Below are 22271 nucleotides of genomic sequence, written 5' to 3'. Positions count from 1 at the left end.
ACCAGGTCTCCACCYTGCGCATTCCCCCWGAATATGCCYATTTGGCTCTCGCCTTCTATAAAAAGAAGGAGACTCAATTACCACCCCATCGACGGGGGGATTGTGCGATAAATCTCCTGGTAGACGCTGCACTTCTCAGGAGTCATGTGTATCCCCTGTCGCAAGCGGAGACGGTGGCTATGGAGACATATGTCTCCGAATCCCTGCGTCAGGGGTACATTCGGTCCTCCATTTCACCCATCTCCTCACGTTTCTTTGTTGTGAAGAAGAAGGACGGAGGTTTGCGCCCGTGCATTGATTATCGAGATCTCAATCAAATCATGGTGAGGTACAGTTACCCGCTACCTCTTATCGCCACGGCGATTGAGTCAATGACAATATATATTTTTTAATATCTTCACGCTCTCCATCTCAAACGGATCAGGATATCAGTAGGCCTAGCAGCGCAAAAAGGAAGTACATTTTCTTAGAAATATCAGTTTGCCCTGTGCTTCTCCATGAATGCTCTTAGTATAGCCTAGATCTATAGGCTTTGGATCATTTCACTGAGACCACACTAGGCACATTTGATATGGAGCGCCCAGCAGAGAATCGGGGATGAAGGGCATCATGAGGCACACATGAGATACTGTACTATAATAAGCAACTCATTTCCAAACCCTGAGCAATATGACATTTAAATGGATAAAAAATTTGATGACCCTGGACTAAATAAAACAAATACTAAACCCTTTCCCATTTTCCTCTGGGGTGGCTAAATGTCGATCTTTCCTTTACATTAGCATTTATTTTATAAGTCTATGCGCAATTTTTTTTGTTGCCTAAATTGCCTGAACATTTTCATCATATTTGGGGTCTAAAAACGTTTACATTCTGTTTAAACAGAAAATAAAGGACAATTGTTAGACTTATCTAGCTTAATGGAAACACATGCCTACCAGTACAAAATAAAATCTGTTCTCTTTTTAAATGACTATAAGTATTTTAGACTTATCTTTGCTAGCTAATATCTTTGATGGTATCTGGATACGTTGTATGATTATTGATCTGGATAGATTGCCCCCCACTGAAATCTTCGACAATTTTCAAAAATATTCTAAAATTTGCTCTCAGGTGCAGCTGAAATGAGTGATAACTGGGATGTGTGTTAAGGTGGATCAACTGAAGTTGGGGATCGCTGGCGTCTATGATGCACGCCGTTAGATGGCGAGCGCGAGATTGAGGAGACCCTGTCTGTCCTTCTGAGTTTTGAGTGTTTGACGGATAAAGTCATGCTAGGGTATATAAGTTGTTCCTTGAGAGCTTTTGTTCCGAACCCACTACAGTGCTTCAGGTGCCAAGTTCATGGTCATGTTGCAGCAGTATGTAGGAGGGAGATTCCCGAGGTGTGAGAAGTGTGCAGGAGGCCATGGGACAAAAGACTGTGTAGTTTAGGTGTAAAAAGTGGAGTGTTTCAATTGTGGGCGTGGCCATGTTGCTAGGGGATCAGAAATGTCCTATGCGAGTGAGACAGATTGAAATTTCCAGGGTGAGAGCTGTCACGTCTAATCCCGCCGCCCCCGCTCCGGCACTCAACGCCGCTGGTCTACTAACTCCCGGTCCTGGCAACCCATCATTACGCACACCTGCGCCCCATCATTACGCACACCTGCGCCCCATCATGAGGCACACCTGAACTTCATCACTACACGGATTACTTCCCCTTTATCTAGCACTCCGTTAGTTAGTATTATTACCTGTTTTGACGCTTCTTCTGTTTTAGTATTTACTCCATGTTTGTTCCTATTAAACTCACCAACTGCACCTGCTTCCTGACTCCGTGTGTCTCCGTTACAAGAGCAGTGCAGAAAGTGTCATATGCTGAGGTAGTGAGGAAAGTAGAGGATAGTGGACAAAGGGTGAGGGGGCCTGAGAGGATCCCAGTGAGTCGTAAGTCAGTACAGAGTGACCCAAACAGTTTGTGCTTTAGTAAGGGTGGCATCTTGACGTTTATTGCTATGGTCATTAATTGTACCGCACAGATGGAAATAAAATCCCAGAAGATTGAATTGTCAGTAGCAGTGAAGTTTTTGGGTATCAGAGATTTTAGTGTAGAAGATCTACAGGGGGTTTGAGAGATGGGGTTCTAGCCTCCCATGCAGATGGCCTGGTGTAGGATCTGTTGGGGACAAAGTAGTGGGAAGGTGCGATGAGGTGTGTTTGGGATAGTGGRGTGTGCATATGCAGTGGCTTCAGACAGTTTAAACACCCCTTGACTTTTTCCACATTTTGTTGTGTTACAAAGTGGGATTAAAATTAAAATTGATTTAATTGTAATTTTGTCAACGATCTACACAAAATATCAAAGTGGAAGAGAAATTTGAACCTTTTTATTATTATGAAAAATTAAACACCTTGGTTAGATAAGTATTCAACCTCCTGGGTCAATACATTTGAATACAAGCCCAATTTAAGTCAAAACTGTAACTAGGCCACTCAGGAACATTCAATATTGACCTTACAGATAATTTATGTGTGGGGTACAGTGATGAGGTAGTCATTCAAAAATCATGGTACACCCTATTATTGCACAGAGTGAGTGAGTCCATGCAACTTATTATTTTTAAATGTTTAATTTCACCTTTATTTAACCAGGTAGGCTAGTTGAGAACAAGTTCTCATTTGCAACTGCGACCTGGCCAAGATAAAGCATAGCAATTCGACACATACAACAACACAGAGTTACAAATGGAATAAACAAAACATACAGTCAATAATACAGTAGAAAAATAAGTCTATATACAATGTGAGCAAATGAGGTGAGATAAGGGAGGTAAAGGCAAAAAAAAGGCTATGGTGGCGAGGTAAATACAATATAGCAAGTAAAACACTGGAATGGTAGATTTGCAGTGGAGAATGTGCAAAGTGAGAAATAGAATATGTGCAAAAGGAGCAAAATATATAAAAATAAATAAAATACAGAGGTAAGTAGGGTAGTTGTATGGGCTACAATTATAGAAGGCATGTACATTGAGTCTCTGGAGTCTCGACAGCTGGTGCTTAAGCTAGTGAGGAGATAAGTGTTCCAGCTTCAGAGAGATTTTGCAGTTCGTTACCAGTCCATATGAGAGCAGAGATAACTGAGACAGACTGCACTCCCACACTCGGAGGAAGATTACTCTGGCTTCCTTAGAGTGATTTTAGCGTGGAAACATATATCGATATACCTCATTCTCTATCTATTTAACTAGTCCCTAAATATCAGGACTTCGAGGATTGAGATAGAGACCTGAAAGTCTAGGACAATCTTTCTACGACTAAAGCAAGACTGCTAGTAAGATCATTAACTACACTCCTGAGGCTAACAAGTAGAGTTATGTAAGTCAACGAGATATACAATAGCCGTCTCACAGACCCACACATACGTATGAGAAGTGAACAAGTCCGCTCTATCAATGAAAATCAGATAAGTAAAGACTAAAGATATGGGGCATTTTTGAGCTAGCAAAACAGTATTTCGATCACTAAGTCGAGATTAGCACCTTGAACCATATCTTCAAATGTATCCGATAAGTGATCGTCAAGCGGCTAAGCTATATTGATAGATTATGACACTCTCACGTCTGAATATAAGTTCGCAGATTCTCGATGTGTTTAAGTTATGTGCGTGCTCATAGTTTCCACAGAGCATTAGGAAGAGTAATGCTCCTTAGTTGCAGTTTTCTTTGTGTAGCGGATTAAGAGTAACAATTCTATGCCGAATAGCATACTAGTTAGATCTAGGATTAATTTGAGGCACTTGAAATAATGAATAATAAATGTCATGTCGAGTACCGTACGCCGCATAGAAGCAAAAGATTTACATGCTTATGATATAACCTAATCGGTCTCACTCGATAATTAGCATCACGAATAATTGCGAAGATTCAAGAGCGTCAATATGCTCTTGATTGCCAATGGCTGCCAAGACTGATTCAGCCGCACGTGGCGGTAATACCAGTGACCCGTTATGACAATCACAATGTCATATTTAGTCCTAGCATACCCTTGTCTAGTAACTCACGATTAACCACCCAAAAAACGTCAAGCGATGCGAAGCACCGATAAGTTAGTTCTGCTTCATGACACTTATAGATCACTCAGTATCTAGAGGTCGTTATGTAAGAAACACAGATGTCACACAAAAAGAACGACAAACAGTTTGCAAACTAGTGTCTTCTGCGAATAACTCGCGAAATCCAGCAGAACATCACCCAGCAAGCAAAGGACCTCACCTTCATGGTATTACAACCAGAAGTAAAGCTTGCTATAGGCCTCCTAGACTTATCGTAAATCTCATGATGTGTCTACCCCAAAGGAACGGCAGAGACCACGGTGACTCAGGATTCAGGCCCTCCCATTTCGATCCCTACATTTCAACTCTAATGGCAAAATAAGAAAATTATCTTCTCATCTTGCAATCATATGAACAAACTAAGGCTGCTAATGTAGCTCTCCCGCCCATAAAGCTGTTGTGAATTCGACAGATACGATACGCTGATTGGCCCAAGTGACGCAATGACATGCGGAGAATCAACCGCACTATGAGAGGAAACTCCCACACGTACTTCTCGTATGGCAAATGCTCTCCACTAGTCAGATCTGTGAGCGATTGTCTATGCATGCGCTTCATAGACAGCTTGACGCTCTAAGTCGACTGACACCAACAACAAATTCCCGCTCTATCTCTTGAGCTGCAAGAATAAAAAGGTACATGACTGCATCAAACTTATAAATGCGAGACTCTCCCTAACTCTAACCTATGGCTCCCCACAGCGTCTGGAATCATGTTTGTTAACTTGGCCTTTCGAAGACCTTAGAGAAAGCAGCGGGTGGAATAGAATAGATATGGTCTGTAGCAGTTTGGTCTAGAGTGTCACCCCCTTTTAAGAAGGGATACCGCCGCAGCTTTCCAATCTTTGGGAATCCTAGACGATACGAAAGAGAGTTTGAACAGGCTAGTAATAGGGGTGCAACAATTGCGGCAGATCATTTTAGAAAGAGAGGGTCCAGATTGTTAGCCCGCTGATTTGTAGGGGTCCAGATTTTGCAGCTCTTTCAGAACATCAGCTATCTGGATTTGGGTGAAGGAGAAATGGTGGTGCTTTGGCGGGTTGCTGTGGAGGGTGCCAGGCAGTTGACTGGGTAGGGGTAGCCAGGTAAAGCATTGCCAGTCGTAGAGAAATGCTTATTGAGAATTTCTAATTAGTGGATTTATCGGTGGTGACAGTGTTTCCTAGCCTCAGAGCAGGGCAGCTGGAGGAGTGCTCTATTCTCCATGGGCTTTACAGTGTCCCAGAACTGTTTTGAGTTAGTACTACGGATGCAAATTCTGTTTGAAAAAGCTAGAGCCTTAGCTTTCCTAACTGCCTGTGTATATTTTTCCTAACTTCCCTGAAAAGTTGCATATCACGGGGCTATTCGATGCTAATGCAGAACGCCACAGGAATGTTTTTGTGCTGGTCAAGGCAGACAGGTCTGGAGTGAACCAAGACTTATAATATTCCTTGTTCTACATTTTTTGAACGGGGCATGCTTATTTAAGATGTGTTAGAAGGCACTTTTATTGTAATAAGCAGGCATCATCTACTGACGGGATGAGGTCAATGTCATTCCAGGATACCCCGGCCAGGTCGATTAGAAAGGCCTGCTCGCAGAAGTGTTTTAGGGAGCGTTTGACAGTGATGAGGGGTGGTCGTTTGGTCGCAGACCCATTACGGATGCAGGCAATGAGGCAGTGATCGCTGAGATCTTGATTGAAAACAGCAGAGGTGTATATGGAGGGCGAGTTAGTTAGGATGACATCTATGAGGGTGCCCGTGTTTACGGATTTGGAGTTGTACCTGGTAGGTTCATTGATAATTTGTGTGAGATTGAGGGCATCAAGTTTAAATTGTAGGATGGCCGGAGTGTTAAGCATGTCCCAGTTTAGGTCACCTAGTAGCACGAGCTCAGAAGATAGATGGGGGGCAATCAATTCACATATGGTATCGAGGGCACAGCTGTGTGACTTGTTATGTGACTTGTTACTCCTGAACTTATTTAGGGGTTAAATACTTATTGACTCAAGACGTTTCAGCTTTTCATTTTTTATTTATTTGTAAAAATGTGTATGAACAGAATTCCAGTTTGACATTATGGGGTATTGTGTTTAGGCRGGTGACAACACAATCTAAACGTAACACATTTTACAATCAGGCTGTAACACAACAACATGTGGAAAAGGTCAAGGAAGGGGTGTGTGAATACTTTCTGACGGCACTAGAGTCAGATGGCTGTGCAATTTCTCTTAACTCACACTTCTCATTTTTTGTCCATGCACTTTCCAAACTGTGAACGGCAGCAAAAAGAAACAAAAGGGTCTAGTCTGCCGGAAAGTCACACGAAGAAGAKAATCTCAAATCAGTTACTGCGCATGTCTGTTTTAAGAAAGTACGTGTAAAGATGTTTATTACTAAACCAAGATAGACCACAGCTTGTCATTTCAAATGCGAACAAAAGAGTCATGGTGGGCAGAACAGGCAAAGGGCTGGGCAGAGGCAAGAACGAGCTAGCGAGTTACTATTGGTGCGTCCTAGCATATATTAGCATATTTCCGTTGTGYAGTGCGCATGTGCATTAACTCAATTCGCATTTGCACTTATTCTAAATAACGCCATTTAAAAAAAAAKTTCGGCAAACTTTGGTAAAGTCTACAAAACTGTTCGTAAAATATTGTAGTTTTGGCAACAGAAAACTGTGTTGAGCTCAAATGTTTAATTCATGAATAAAATTAACAGAGTCGGTTAAAATCAATCTCGTTCCATCTTCTCCCACTGCCGACCACTAGGATCCTCTCACTACCATATTTGGTAGTGAGTGGAAATGCTAACCGGATTCTTCACATTTATACATCCGGTTAAATATCTGTCTCGTTGTTGTCTGTACTCAGCTCAGATATGGAGGACAACATAGACGTGGAAGCTGGAGAAAATCCATTTCAACCTTATTTAGACGCTCTACGGAAGGAATTAGAACACCAAGACCCCATATTTATTATCGGAATTATAGTTTCTTTGGCTGTTGTTGTCATCAGTTTTGGTAAGCTAACTAACGTTACTATAATTGACTTCCAGTTCACGTTAGCTAGCCTCACATCGTTAGGAACAGAGTGAATGTAAATCCGTATTTGAGTTGTCACTAGCCTGGCTTCAGCCTGCTGGCTTTCTGTGCTGTGAGTTTCTGTGCTGTGAGATTTTGTTTGTCTTTTATCAAGACAAAAGAAGCCTGCTAGCTAACGTTAGCAATCTAAGATTAACTAGCTGGGTAAATTAGCTTGCTAGTTACCAACAGCTGTCACTACCATAGTAGCTATTTAGCTAACGTTACTGTACTACGCTGTTTATCAGGTGTTAGTCTGTTACATGTTGTCAACTTTGTATGATAGCTAAAAAAACAAACTGAAACATCTTTGATTGGTTTACATTTTAGTGTTGTTTAAGTACTTCCTGAGCAGCAAAACTGTCCAAAGTGCTGTGCTGCTGGTTGGTCTCTGCGATTCTGGAAAGACCCTTCTCTTTAGTCGAGTGAGTACGTCATCAGTGTCTAGCATGCCTATTCCAACTATTTACATACGTTTACAGATGGCAGAAGTTGTACGACACTGATGATCTTTATTTCCAGTTGTTGTCAGGAAAGTTCAAYAAGACCCAGACCTCCATCACAGACAACAGTGCCCCCTACAAAGCCAAGAACGAGAAGGTAAGGAGGCAGCTATGGTATGGTGGTGAGGGAGTAGGATCTGAAGCGATTGTTTTAACTTCTATGACGCATGCATTTGTCAACTGTCAAACACTGTCTTGACCGTCCCCCTGTCCTTCTTCACTGTGTGCAGGGCAGCAGCTGGACCCTGATCGACGTCCCTGGACATGACAGTCTTCGTCCTCAGTATGTGGAGAAGTTCAAATCAGCAGCCAGGTGAGTAAAGATAAGGGTGTTTGTATTCAGGGAAGGTCTATAATATGAAAAGCACTGTGGTTGACCTAAGAACAAGATTCTGAAAGACACCCTTTAAATGTATTTTGTTATCTCCTCTCTCTAACTGCAGGGCCATAGTCTTTGTGGTGGACAGTGCCATCTTCCAGAAAGAAGTGCGAGACGTGGCTGAGTTCCTGTACTTCCTGTTGACTGACAGTGCAGTGTCCAGGAATGTCCCCTCTTTGATAGTGGCCTGCAACAAGCAAGGTYACGTGACACACTTTTCAACCTTCCCACTCCCTACACAAATACCTCCCCATCATGAGGTTAATGCTTGCGAATTATATTTTCCCTGTAGATATCACCATGGCAAAATCTGCTAAGCTGATTCAGCAGCAGCTGGAGAAAGAGATGTAWGTAGTCCTCATGTTACCAACAACGACATAGAAATGGTGTGATTCTACAGAATGGACTGAATTTAAATMAAATTGATCCCAACCTTTTCCCGTTTCCCTCAGGAACACATTGAGAGTGACACGGTCTGCGGCTCTGGGCACCCAGGACGGGTCAGCGGGGTCCAGCGTGCACCTGGGGAAGAAGGGCAAGGACTTTGAGTTCAGCCAGCTGCCCATGAAGGTGGAGTTCCTGGAGTGCAGTGCCCGCGGCAGCAAAGGGGAGAACGGGCAGGCAGACATCGGCAGCCTTGAGAAGAGCCTGGCCAACCTGTGAGATGGCTGGGTCTCGTTATTGACCATCTGGTTCCCATATAGGTCACTACTTTGGCCAAGAGCCCTTTGCTTAGGTGCGTTATTCTGAATGGGCTGTCTTAGGATATTTTCCCGACGACTCTCAGCATATCAGGTGTGTCTCTAAAGTCTCTTCAGGACTCCAGACTCAAATCACTATACTATGATGAAGTGAATAACTTCTTGTGCTGCAATCACAAGGTCAGCAGTGGCACGTGATGTAGTGAATGCCAATTTGTAAAAACCATCTGATAATGAAATAAAAGTGTTTGCTTTTTCTCCAGCAGGTGTTGTTGCTATACGTMTCAGTGTTTCCACTATATTCCCCTTAATTGTTGGCGCCACCTCAAAAAAAATGATAARAATAAAAACCGGGATAGTAAAATGTTTTTCAGTGTTAATGTAAATGACTAAAACCACAACATATGTAGGAAAGATAATGGATCTATATATWTTTTTTAAGGASATATTTGAGAACTAACAATCACCTAAATAAAAACTACAGTAAGGGAGAACCTAACATTTCCAAAATGTCATGGCGTTGATGTTATGTTTGAGTCACTCGGGTGGCATAAGCCAATGCAAAATGTGTAGAATTGCCGGAAACTTTGCCACCGCTGCTGAAAAAAAATCTGAGGGGAAAACAGCATGTCTAGCAAATGACCCGTCCCTTTCATAGTGGATACTCACCTACTCCTATGAAACACTGTGAACATCTGCCTACTTATATTATTTGTGTTAAATTAGCTTTGTCAGACTTCTAGCACTTAAAACCACCCTTCTTGAGAGAGTAATGTGATGAGATATTTTCTGACCCACCTCCAATAGATTACAACTGTTCCAAAATCAGCTTTGTTCCTTTTCTGGAACAGTTTAGTTGAATGTTTATCAGTTTGTATAGTTCTCTAGTGTACTAACATTTGAGGGGAAAGTTGGCCATGAATCTGTACCACTGTGTTAGCCAAATAGGAATGTTATGTTATTTAGCTTGTAAATAAAATGTGTTTACAGATATGGGGATATTTGTGGTGGTTGGTGAGTGCAACATCATGCTACCCATTGTGACACCAAAGCTGTAGAAGAATAGCCTACTGACAAGTTTGAGTCATACACATGGCAAAAATCAAGAATTAGTTTGTTTGKTTTTTACCTGTTATAACTCACTCATATCTTTTCCTAGCTGCTGATATGTTGAGTGATATTGACGACTGAAAAATACAGAGAGATTTTGAGCGTCCCTTATGCCGTTTTTTTAAAGTCAACTGCAATGGCTCCTGGTGTTGAGGACTGCCAACCAAGTGGTTGTGGCTAGAGTCGCGTTGGCTGTACTGGCCACTCTACCATGAAGGCCTGATAGGTGGAGTGCTGCAGAGATGGTTGTCCTTCTGGAAGGTTCTCCCATCTCCACAGAARTCTGGAGCTCTCTGAGTGACCATCGGGTTCTTGGGCACATCCCTGACCAAGGCCCTTCTCCCCCGATTGCTCAGTTTGGTCGGGCGGCCAGCTCTAGGAAGAGTCTTGGTGGTTCCAAACTTCTTCCATTTAAGAATGATGGAGGCCACTGTGTTCTTGGGGACCTTCAATGCTGCAGAAATGTTTTGGTACCCTTACCCAGATCTGTGCCTCGACACAATCCTGTCTCGGGCTTTATGGGCAATTCTTCGACTCATGGCTTGGTTTTTGCTCTGACATGCACTGTCAACTGCACGGTGTGTGCCTTTCCAAATCATGTCCAATCAATTGAATTTACCACATGTGGCCTCCAATCAAATTGTAGAAACTCTGAAGGGTGATCAATGGAAACGGGATAGACCTGAGTTAAATTTCGAGTCTCATAGCAAAGGGTCTGAATACTTCTGTAATCTTTTTGAATGTTTTTTTGCAAAAATTCCTAAACCTGTTTTTCGTTTGTCATTATTGGGTAAGATTGATTAGGATGTTTTCATTTTATATCCATTTTAGAAAAAAGGCTGTAACGTAACAAATTATGGAAAAAGGGAAGGGGTCTGATAACTTTCCGAATGCACTGTATCTATAGACCAGCTAGAGAGTACACAGACAGGCTGATGATAAAATCCCTCAGTAAGCAAACTCAGTGGAAAGATGTCCATTAAATGACCAAGTAATACAATGTAAAGCAGTCTATACTGCTACAGCAGAGAGTAACAGACAGGTTAGGACTATAGACCAGAGAGTAGACAGACATGTTAGGACTATAAACCAGAGAGTAACAGACAGGTTAGGACTATAGACAGAGAGTAGACAGACAGGGTAGCACTATAGACCAGACAGAGAGTAGACAGACAGGTGAGGACTATAGACCAGACAGAGAGTAACAGACAGGTTAGGACTATAGACCAGACAGAGAGTAAACAGACAGGTTAGGACTATAGACCAGACAGAGAGTAAACAGACAGGTTAGGACTATAGACCAGAGAGTAGACAGACATGTTAGGACTATAAACCAGAGAGTAAACAGACAGGTTAGGACTATAGACCAGAGAGTAGACAGACAGGGTAGCACTATAGACCAGCCAGAGAGTAGACAGACAGGTGAGGATATAGACCAGACAGGGTAACAGACAGGTTAGGACTTAGACAACAGAGAGTAAAGCAGGTTAGGACTATAGACAGACAGAGAGTAAACAGACAGGTTAGGACTATAGACAGAGAGTAGACAGACATGGTAGCACTATAGACCAGACGAGAGTAGACAGACAGGTGAGGACTATAGACCAGACAGAGAGTAAACAGACAGGTTAGGACTATAGAAGACAGAGAGTAAACAGACAGGTTAGGATATAGACCAGACAGAGAGTAAACAGACAGGTTAGGACTATAGACCAGAGAGTAAGACAGACATGGTAGCACTATAGACCAGAGAGTAGACAGACATGGTAGCACTATAGAAGAGAGTAAACAGACAGGATAGCACTATAGACCAGAGAGTAACGACAGGGTAGCACTATAGACCAGAGAGTAGACAGACATGGTAGCACTATAGACCAGAGAGTAAACAGACAGGATATCACTATAGACCAGAGAGTAGACAGACATGGTAGCACTATAGACCAGAGAGTAAACAGACAGGATAGCACTATGGACCAGAGAGTAAACGCGACAGGGTAGCACTATGACCAGAGAGTAAACAGACAGGATAGCACTAAGACCGACAGAGAGTAAACAGACAGGTTAGGACTATAGACCAGAGAGTAAAACAGACAGGATAGCACTATAGACCAGACAGAGGTAGACAGACAGGTTAGGACTATAGACCAGAGCGTAACAGCAGGTTAGGACTATAGACAGAAGTAGAAGACAGGTAGATATGACAGAGCGTAAAGACAGGTTAGGACTATAGACCAGAGAGTAGACAGACAGGTGAGGACTATAGACCAGAGAGTAGACAGACAGTTAGGACTATAGACCAGAGAGTAGACAGACAGGTGAGGACTATAGACCAGAGAGTAGACAGACATGTTAGGACTATAGACCAGAGAGTAGCAGACATGTTAGGACTATAGACAGAGTAGACAGACAGGTGAGGACTGACTATAGACCAGAGAGCAGACATACATGTTAGGACTATAGCAGAGATAGACAGACATGTTAGGACTATAGACCAGAGAGTAGACAGACATGTTAGGACTATAGACCAGAGTAGACGGACAGGTTAGGATTATAGACCAGAGAGTCGACAGACAGGTTAGGACTATAGAACAGAGAGTAGACAGACAGGTTAGGACTATAGACCATCAGACAGTAGGCAGACAGGTTAGGGCTCTGGTCAGCCAGACAGTAGACAGACAGGTTAGGTCTGGTCAGCCAGACAGTAGCAGACAGGTTAGGGCTCTGGTCAGCCAGACAGTAGACAGACAGGTTAGGCTCTGGTCAGCCAGACAGTAGACAGACAGGTTAGGGCTCTGGTCAGCCACACCAGGTTGGGCCCTCTCAGCAGAGTGGGACACACCTAGTTCACCTTGTCCCATGGCTGAGTTTGAGTTTAGCTCCTGATCTTCAGGGCTTCCTCTGTGTCTGGTGCTGATCTGCACTGCTGCCTGGTGACTGATCTGCACTGCTGCCTGGTGACTGATCTGCACTGTGCCTGATGACTGATCTGCGCTGCTGCCTGCCCCCCCCTTTCTCTTCCTCCTCCTCCTCCCTCTCCTTCTAGTCTCCTTTTTGCCTGCTGGGCTTTAGGCTGGGCCTTACATGCGGACCACACCACCGCGTTGCGTGCTCGAGCGTTGCTCGAGTCGGAAGTTTACATACACCTTAGCCAAATACATTTAAACTCAGTTTTTCACAATTCCTGACATTTAAACTAGTAAAAATTCCCTGTCTTAGGTCAGTTAGGATCACCACTTTATTTTAAGAATGTGAAATGTCAGAATAATAGTAGAGAGAGTGATTTATTTCAGCTTTTATTTCTTTCATCACATTCCCAGCGGGTCAGAAGTTTACATACACTCAATTAGTATTTGGCAGCATTGCTTTAAAATGGTTAACTTGTGTCAAACGTTTCGGGTAGCCTTCCACAAGCTTCCCACAATAAGTTGGGTGAATTTTGGCCCATTGCTCCTGACAGAGCTGGTGTAACTGAGTCAGGTTTGTAGGCCTCCTTGCTCGCACACGCTTTTTCAGTTCTGCCCACAATTTTCTAGAAGATTGAGGTCAGGGCTTTGTGATGGCCATCCAATACCTTGACATCGTTGTCCTTAAGCCTTTTGCCACAACTTTGGAAGTATGCTTTGGGTCATCGTCCATTTCGAAGACCCATTTGCGACCAAGCTTTAACTTGCTGACTGATGTCTTGGATGTTGCTTCAACGGAGATTAGCTAACACCGCTCCCTCCTGGTTCACATTGTTACCTCATCTCTGAGCCAGAGGCTAGGAGACACTCTGGACCCCCCCCCCCCCCCTACATACAGTACAGGGGAGGAGTGGCCCTCACACCACTGCCTGCTGGACATGATCACGTTGGCACACCTGGGCTAAAGCAGAATACATACTACATAAGTGAGTTTTAGTCAAGCTGGTATCTTTTGCTAACAGTGACATGATCCTGTACATAAATAGCTTTAAAGGAATACAGCTACAACGGGCGGCAGGTAGCCTAGTGGTTAGAGTGGAGGGACGGCAGGAATCCTAGTGGTTAGAGTGGAAGGACGGCAGGAATCCTAGTGGTTGGAGTGGAGGGACGGCAGGTAGCCTAGTGGTTAGAGTGGAGGGACGGCAGGTAGCCTAGTGGTTAGGGCGTTGGGCCAGTAACCGAAAGGTTGCTAGATCGAATCCCCGAGCTGACAAGGCAGTTAACCCACTGTTCCTAGGCCGTCGTTATAAATAAGAATTTGTTCTTAACTGACTTGCCTAGTTAAATACAATTTAAAAAATGATACAACAGTGCAGACAGTTTTGATACAGTAGAAGTAACTGGTAGTTACAGATTATTACACCAGATAATATGATTTACCCAAGGATTTTCAGAATCCATGACTGGAAGTTAGGGGAGAGTGGGGTGACTGGACGTTAGGGGAGAGTGGGGTGACTGGACGTTAGGGGAGAGTGGGGTAAATTGAGCTAAAGGGTAAATTGAACCACCCTTGTTTCTAGGAAACCGGACACAACATATAAAATGTGACTAAATACTCAGAACCATGTAAACACCTGTACAAGTTCGGCTTGTATGTAAACACCTGTACGAGTTTGGCTTGTATGTAAACTCCTGTACGAGTTTGGCTAGTATGTAAACATCTGTACGAGCTCGGCTAGTATGTAAACATCTGTACGAGCTCGTCTAGTATGTAAACACCTGTACGATCTCGTCTAGTATGTAAACACCTGTACGAGCTTGTCTAGTATGTAAACTCCTGTACGAGCTTGTCTAGTATGTAAAACACCTGTACGATCTCGTCTAGTATGTAAACACCTGTACGAGTTGTCTAGTATGTAAACTCCTGTACGAGCTTGTCTAGTATGTAAACACCTGTACGAGCTCGTCTAGTATGTAAACATCTGTACGAGCTCGTCTAGTATGTAAACACCTGTACAAGTTCGGCTTGTATGTAAACACTGTACGAGTTTGGCTTGTATGTAAACTCCTGTACGAGTTTGGCTAGTATGTACACCTGTACGAGCTCGTCTAGTATGTAAACTCCTGTACGAGTTTGGCTAGTATGTAAAATCTGTACGAGCTCGGCTAGTATGTAAACATCTGTACGAGCTCGTCTTAGTATGTAAACACCTGTACGATCTCGTCTAGTATGTAAACACCTGTACGAGCTTGTCTAGTATGTAAACTCCTGTACGAGCTTGTCTAGTATGTAAACATCTGTACGAGCTCGGCTAGTATGTAAACACTGTACGATCTCGTCTAGTATGTAAACACTGTACGAGCTTGTCTAGTATGTAAACTCCTGTACGAGCTTGTCTAGTATGTAAACACCTGTACGAGCTCGTCTAGTATGTAAACATCTGTACGAGCTCGTCTAGTATGTAAACACCTGTACGAGCTTGTCTAGTATGTAAACTCCTGTACGAGCTTGTCTAGTATGTAAACACCTGTACGAGCTTGTCTAGTATGTAAACACCTGTACGAGTTCGTCTAGTATGTAAACATCTGTACGAGTTCGTCTAGTATGTAACACCTGTACGAGCTCGTCTAGTATGTAAACACCTGTACGAGCTGTCTAGTATGTAAACATCTGTACGAGCTCGTCTAGTATGTAACACCTGTACGAGCTTGTCTAGTATGTAAACACCTGTACGAGCTCGTCTAGTATGTAAACACCTGTACGAGCTCGTCTAGTATGTAAATCCTGTACGAGCTTGTCTAGTATGTAAACACCTGTACGAGCTTGTCTAGTATGTAAACTCCTGTACGAGCTTGTCTAGTATGTAAACACCTGTACGAGTTTGTCTAGTATGTAAACACCTGTACGAGCTCGTCTAGTATGTAAACACCTGTACGAGCTCGTCTAGTATGTAAACTCCTGTACGAGCTTGTCTAGTATGTAACACCTGTACGAGCTCGTCTAGTATGTAAACACCTGTACGAGCTCGTCTAGTATGTAAACTCCTGTACGAGCTTGTCTAGTATGTAAACATCTGTACGAGCTCGGCTGTATGTAAACTCCTGTACGAGCTTGTCTAGTATGTAAACACCTGTACGAGCTTGTCTAGTATGTAACTCCTGTACGAGCTTGTCTAGTATGTAAACTCCTGTACGAGCTTGTCTAGTATGTAAACACCTGTACGAGTTTGTCTAGTATGTAAACACCTGTACGAGCTCGTCTAGTATGTAAACACCTGTACGAGCTCGTCTAGTATGTAAACTCCTGTACGAGCTTGTCTAGTATGTAAACACCTGTACGAGCTTGTCTAGTATGTAAACACCTGTACGAGCTTGTCTAGTATGTAAACACCTGTACGAGCTCGTCTAGTATGTAAACACCTGTACGAGCTGTCTAGTATGTAAACTCCTGTACGAGCTTGTCTAGTATGTAACAACCTGTACGAGCTTGTCTAGTATGTACAACTGTACGAGCTTGTCTAAGTATGTAAACATCTGTACGAGCTTGTCTAGTATGTAAACTCCTGTACGAGCTTGTCTAGTATGTAAACACCTGTACGAGCTTGTCTAGTATGTAAACACCTGTACGAGCTCGTCTAGTATGTAAACTCTGTACGAGCTTGTCTGTATGTAAACACCTGTACGAGCTTGTCTAGTATGTAAACACCTGTACGAGCTTGTCTAGTATGTAAACACCTGTACGAGCTTGTCTAGTATGTAAACACCTGTACGAGCTGTCTAGTATGTAAACTCCTGTACGAGCTTGTCTAGTATGTAAACACCTGTACGAGCTCGTCTAGTATGTAAACATCTGTACGAGCTTGTCTAGTATGTAAACACCTGTACGAGCTTGTCTAGTATGTAAACACCTGTACGAGCTAAGTCTAAGTATGGTAAATCACCTGTACGAGCTCGTCTAGTATGTAAACACCCGTACGAGTTTTTCTACTATGTAAACACCTGTACGAGCTCGGCTAGTAAGCATGTGTCTTGTGCTAGAAATCTGAACGCACTGCCAGCGCTTTGAAAAGTTGATGTAATTGTACTTTCCTGTGGATATATTGATAAATATTGTCTCACATTCCTACCTCCAAAAGGACCAACCGCATGGGCAACCGGTAAAGAACTTTAAAATATAATTGTGTTCAAAATTCTGACTTATAGAGGTCGTGAGAGGAAACTTTCCCGATTCAATGCAATTCAACGTTGGGTTTCCAGGCAACCTAACCCATCTTACCTAACTCCCAGTCTAATGGATACCAAAACATATTGGTTAAATAACATTATCTGGTGTTGCAATCTGTAGTTACACAAAACAGTACTTAACCTGTAACTCACAGTAATGGATACCAAAAATATTATATCGCATTAACGATCTGTAGCTACAGTAACTGGTAGTTCTATAAATAGTACGCCGTTCAGGTTTTGATACCAGTAACTTGTCGCCTTATCACGTACGCTAAAGTCATGATATTAATAATAAACATTTATATTAGTGTCTTGTTTATATAGTGTATTTTATTTTAATGGGACAGAAGTCTAGCAAAGCGCTAACCATGTATGTTTGCCACAGAACACTGAAGCATCGCTATGCTAGCTAAGTTAGCATGTCAACTCAACTGTTCGAAAAGACTTTAGCTTGAAGTCAATGGCGAAATCTTTGCTAATAATGCATATGAAATCAAAGCTGTCAGGACATAGCATAGCTTCACATCACCACTAAATGTTAAGTTTATATGGGATGTTTCCAGTGTACCACAGATAGAACAATGAGACAGATATTTCACTGGACGTATAAATGTGGAACAACCCGCTTGGCATTTCCACTCGCTACCAAAGAGAAGATGGAACAAGATGGATTTTGGGCAAAGTTCTGAACATTTTCTCATTAATGAAACAGAACTTTGTAGACTTTACCCTTTGCCAATGTTTTTTAAAAATTGCATTGTTTATAAGGAGTGCAAAAGGCGAATTGAGTTACTGCACATGCACACGTCACAGAGTAGGCGTTCCCTAGTGGATATGCATATGTAAATGTTTGCTAGAATCTCACTAGCTCGTGCTTGGCTCTGCTCACCTCCTTCCTTGTTCTGCCCTCTATGACTCATTTGTCCCCATTGGAAATAACAGGCTGTGGTCTATCTTAGTTATAYAAAKATCTTTGACTTTACCTTTCACAAGCACATTAGTTTCCCTTGTTCGAAAAACGACTTGCAAAGTCGCACATTGATGACATCAGAGGGTAGGTAACTGACAGGTCCKTCTGCATGAAAAAATCCCTAAAGCCTATTTTTCTATGAAAATGCTATCATTTATACTAGACAGTATTAGCTTAATACATTTTTATCTCCAGTATCATCCTCAAACTGATTTATATTAAATTAGGGTAATGGGTTTTATGCCTTTAGCAGTATTTACAGTATACCTATCTATGCCTGCTGACAGATTTTGTCAGGTTAGGTTACCTATCCAAATTAAATYTAGCTACAGTGAACTTCTAAGGTCATGCAGGTACAAAGTACAGTTGACAGAACCTCCCTGTTTTTGATAAATGTACATGGAAAGTAATATATTTTWAATTTTTCATGCTCAACTAAACACTTTGTTTCCAGCTCTGCTGTTTGAAGTCTATGTTGGTCGATGCTGCGGAAATCAGTTTTTCTTCTGAGATAACTAAACAGTAATGAACTTCTACAGACTAAACACAAGACTATTCAGCAGAAGTAATTCAGTTGGCTTCAACAGCAGATTAGGGACACAGTAGAGATACTCGGGTATTCAAACTCTATAACCTTTTGTGCCAAGGGATGGGCTTGAGAGAGCACACTTGAGCTAAAATAGGTATCTCTCTCTCTCTCTCTCTCTCTCTCTCTCTCTCTCTCTCTCTCTGTCTCGTCTCTCTCTGTCTCTCTCTCTCTCTCTCTCTCTTCTCTCTCTCTTCTCTCTCTCTCTCTCTCTTCTCTCTCTCTCTCTCTCTCTCTCTCTCTCTCTCTCTCTCTCTCTCTCTCTCTCTCTCTCTCTCTCTCTCTCTCTCTCTCTCTCTCTCTCTCTCTCTCTCTCTCTCTCTCTCTCTCTCGCTCTCTCTCTCTCTTGTTCTGTAGAGCGGTAAGGCTGAAAATGGGGTACACAATGGTTGCTGTCCGCTGATTCATCCAAAGCTGCAGTTCTGATGAGTGTGGCCATTTCTGGGTCAGTGACAAAAATGGCACCTGACACACACTGAATGGGGAACAGACAGCAGACCAAGGCTATAAAACACACACACACACACGTGCACGCACAAACACACGCACTCACGCTCTCAACCAAAAGTGCATTCATATGCTGACACAGATTCTCACAAACCTAAACTCACACTCCCTGTCGAAAGATTTCACAGTAAGTATATTTTGTGTTTACTTTTCAGCCTACTCTCTACTATGCATCTATTGTTTAAAAAACAACATTTTACTGACTGTTTGTACCAATAGACATGTTTAATTCTTCACATGCGAAATAATACAATGGTTTATTTGCAGTTCGTACTGTGTCACACGTCAGAAATGGTCTTGCTGTAAAATGGGTGAAGTTGTGAAGAGCTGAGCAGTGTGGAAAATGTAACGGTCGCAGGCTGTGCTGTCTTCAGTGTTAGCTGTAGGCTGTGACACACTTTACCTAAACGCGGTGACGGAACGTCCTTTTCTAACATAGTTCTACAAACTTTGTGTGGCTATAAATGTTGGAATTACAGTATACGATGCTCCATCGCTCTGTTGTAGGGCCCTTAGGCCACATGATGTGTTTTAGTACTGTTATATTCAAAGCCTTTTAAGAAGATATGTCCACATATGATTTAGCTGAAATACTGTGGGTTAAACTGAGAATTCAATAGGGATTGAATACATTTTCGCTTGCTTCAGAGAACTATGGGTGAGACAGTTTGAGTGATGGATGATGAGAAATAAATTATTATCAATGAACTTGGGACAGAACCGAAGAGTGGAAAAGGAGTAAATGGGGAGAAATGCATGTCATATTTCAGCCACACATTGCGTCTTAAAGCCTGAGGCCTTTAAAGAATGCTGACAGTGGGAAAGGATGAAAGGATGTGATCACAGCTGTCATCTGTTCTAGCTACTGTCTGTGTGATTACAGCTGTTTCTTCAAAGCTACTGTCTGTGTATGCACAGCTGTTTCTGTTACAAGCTACTGTCTGTGTGATCACAGCTGTCCTCTGCTTCTAACTACTGTCTGTGTGATCACAGCTGTCTCTGCTTCTAGTACTGTCTGTGTGATCACAGCTGTCTTCGCTTCTAGCTACTGTCGTGGTGATCACAGCGTTCTCTGCTTACAGCTACTGTCCTGTGTGATCACAGCTGTCTCTTCTTCTAGCTCTTGTCTGTGTGATCACAGCTGTCTCTTACAAGCTACTGTCGGTGTGCATCCAGCTGTCTCTTTTACAAGACTACTGTCTGTTGATCACGCTTCCTCTGTTACACTATCTGTCTGTGTGATCACACTCTCTCTCGCATCTAGCTATGTCTGTGTGATCACACGCTGTCTCTGCACGAGCTATTGTTCTGTGGACAGCTGTCTCTTTATACTATTACTTCTGTGTATCACAACTTAGTCTCGCTGTCTAGCCTACTGTCGATGTAGATCACAGCTGCTCTCTGTTACAGAGCCTACTGTCTGCTGTGCTCACAGCTGTCTCTGCTTACTGTCTGTGTGATCACAGCCTCTGGTCTCTGCATCTAGCTACTGTCTGTGTATCAACCATGCCCTTTCGTCCTCGCTATGCACATCTTAGCTACGTCTGCTGTGATTCACGCTGTCTCTCTGTCTACTGTTCTGGGTGATCACAGCTGGTCTCTCCTAACTAGCGTGCTGTCTGTGATGATTCACAGCTGTCTACTGCTTCTAGCCTATCTGTCTGTGCTTATCAGAATAAACGACGCACAAAAGCTTGACACATAGGCCCATTCCGCCATCTGCTATTAACCAAGCTCATTTTAACTCGTTCCTGCTCTGCATCCCACATCGCCAGCAGTACAGCATGCAGCGATACCGAGCGATAGTATGCACGAAGCAGTAGTAAGAAGCACGTAGTATGCATTGCGTAGTAGATGTCAGCAGTATTCAGCGAGCTAGCCAAGCGTAGTAGCTAGCAGCAGAGCGTAGTCAGCCTAAGCAGCCAGGTTAGTAGTAAGCAGCAGATAGCAGTATTAGTAACAGCCAGTAGTATGCAGCAGTAGTGTAGTAATATATTAGCACATACCAGCTGCAATAGCCGATAGTCAATAATAGAGTAATAGCAGGATCCTAGTAGTAGTAGTAGAAGTAGTACGTAGTCACGTGTAGATATATCAGCTAGTAGTAGATGTAATCGCAGTATGTAGTATCTGGTCGATGTATATGTGTGATAGTAGTAATGCGTAGGATTGAATAGCAGAAGTAGTAGTCGCTGATAGTAAAACTAGGTAGGAGTCAATAACACGTAGTCAGGGTAGATAGTAATCAGTACAACGTAATCCCAGCAGACAAGTAGTGAGTAGTAGTAATATAGTGTAGTAGTAGTGTATAGTGTAGTAGTAGCTAATAGCAAGTAGTAGTAGATGTAATAGGAGAAAATAGCAGTAGTATAGTGGTGAATGTTAGTGGGTGGAAAGTAGTACATTATAGAGTAATAGCAGTAGTGTAGTATTGATAGTAGTAATAGTAGGTGCAATAGTAGTGATAGTATATAGCTTGGTGTAGTAGTAAAATAGATCATCAGTGATAGTAGTGTGATAGTATGTAGTGATTTAGTGTGATATAGTAGGGGATAGTAGTAGGGATAGTTAGTAGTGATTGTATAGTAGTATGCTAGGAGGGCTAGTATGTAGTAGTCTGTAGGTGTCGACTATACTATAGATAATAGTAGCGGTGAGTGAAACCATGTAATAGTTAGTATCAGTAGCTAGTTAGTTAGGAGCCAGAAGTAGTAGTAGTTGTGGTTAGTTTTAGTAGTGCGCTAGTAGTATGTATTGTAGTGGTAATTGTTTTGGTAGTAGTGTTAGGTAGTAGTAGTTTGTGGTGGTAGTAGTAAGTAATAGCAGTAGTCAGTATATAGCAGTAGTAGTAGATATATAAGTAGTAAATCCTTAATATCCCAGGTCTGCTGTTCGCCACATGCTTTCAAGAGGGCCACATTGTTCCTACGTTCCCAAGAAAGCTTAAGGTAACGGAGCTAAACGACTACCGCCCGTAGAAACTTCACTTCCGTCATCATGAAGTGCTTTGAGGAGACTAGTCAAGGACCATATCACCTCCACCCTACCGGACACCCTTAGAATCCCACTCCAATTTGCTTACCGACCCAAGTCCACAGACGACGCAATCGCAACCACACTGGCACCACTGCTCCAACCAATTCTGGAAGAGGAATACCAATTGTGAGAATGCTGATTCATCGATTACAGCCAGCATTTAACACCATTAAGTTAACCCCTCCGAACTC

At 42.6% G+C, this 22271-nt stretch overlaps 1 protein-coding gene across 1 annotated transcript; it reads left to right on the top strand.

The window, feature by feature from the left end:
- The first annotated feature begins 6920 nt into the window (after positions 1-6920).
- Positions 6921-9109, top strand: srprb (SRP receptor subunit beta). The gene is made up of 7 exons (XM_024139663.2): positions 6921-7098; positions 7489-7583; positions 7681-7758; positions 7892-7974; positions 8105-8241; positions 8333-8387; positions 8493-9109. Exons 1-7 carry the CDS (start codon positions 6957-6959, stop codon positions 8701-8703), a joined length of 801 nt encoding a protein of 266 aa, XP_023995431.1. The 5' UTR covers positions 6921-6956; the 3' UTR covers positions 8704-9109.
- The last annotated feature ends 13162 nt before the right edge of the window (positions 9110-22271 follow it).

The sequence above is a fragment of the Salvelinus sp. IW2-2015 genome, unplaced genomic scaffold (genome assembly GCF_002910315.2).
Source record: "Salvelinus sp. IW2-2015 unplaced genomic scaffold, ASM291031v2 Un_scaffold1865, whole genome shotgun sequence".
In the NCBI taxonomy this organism is placed as follows: Eukaryota; Metazoa; Chordata; class Actinopteri; order Salmoniformes; family Salmonidae; genus Salvelinus; species Salvelinus sp. IW2-2015.
The sequence above is the reverse complement of the archived record's forward strand: the minus strand, read 5'-3'. Positions and strand labels throughout refer to the sequence as shown.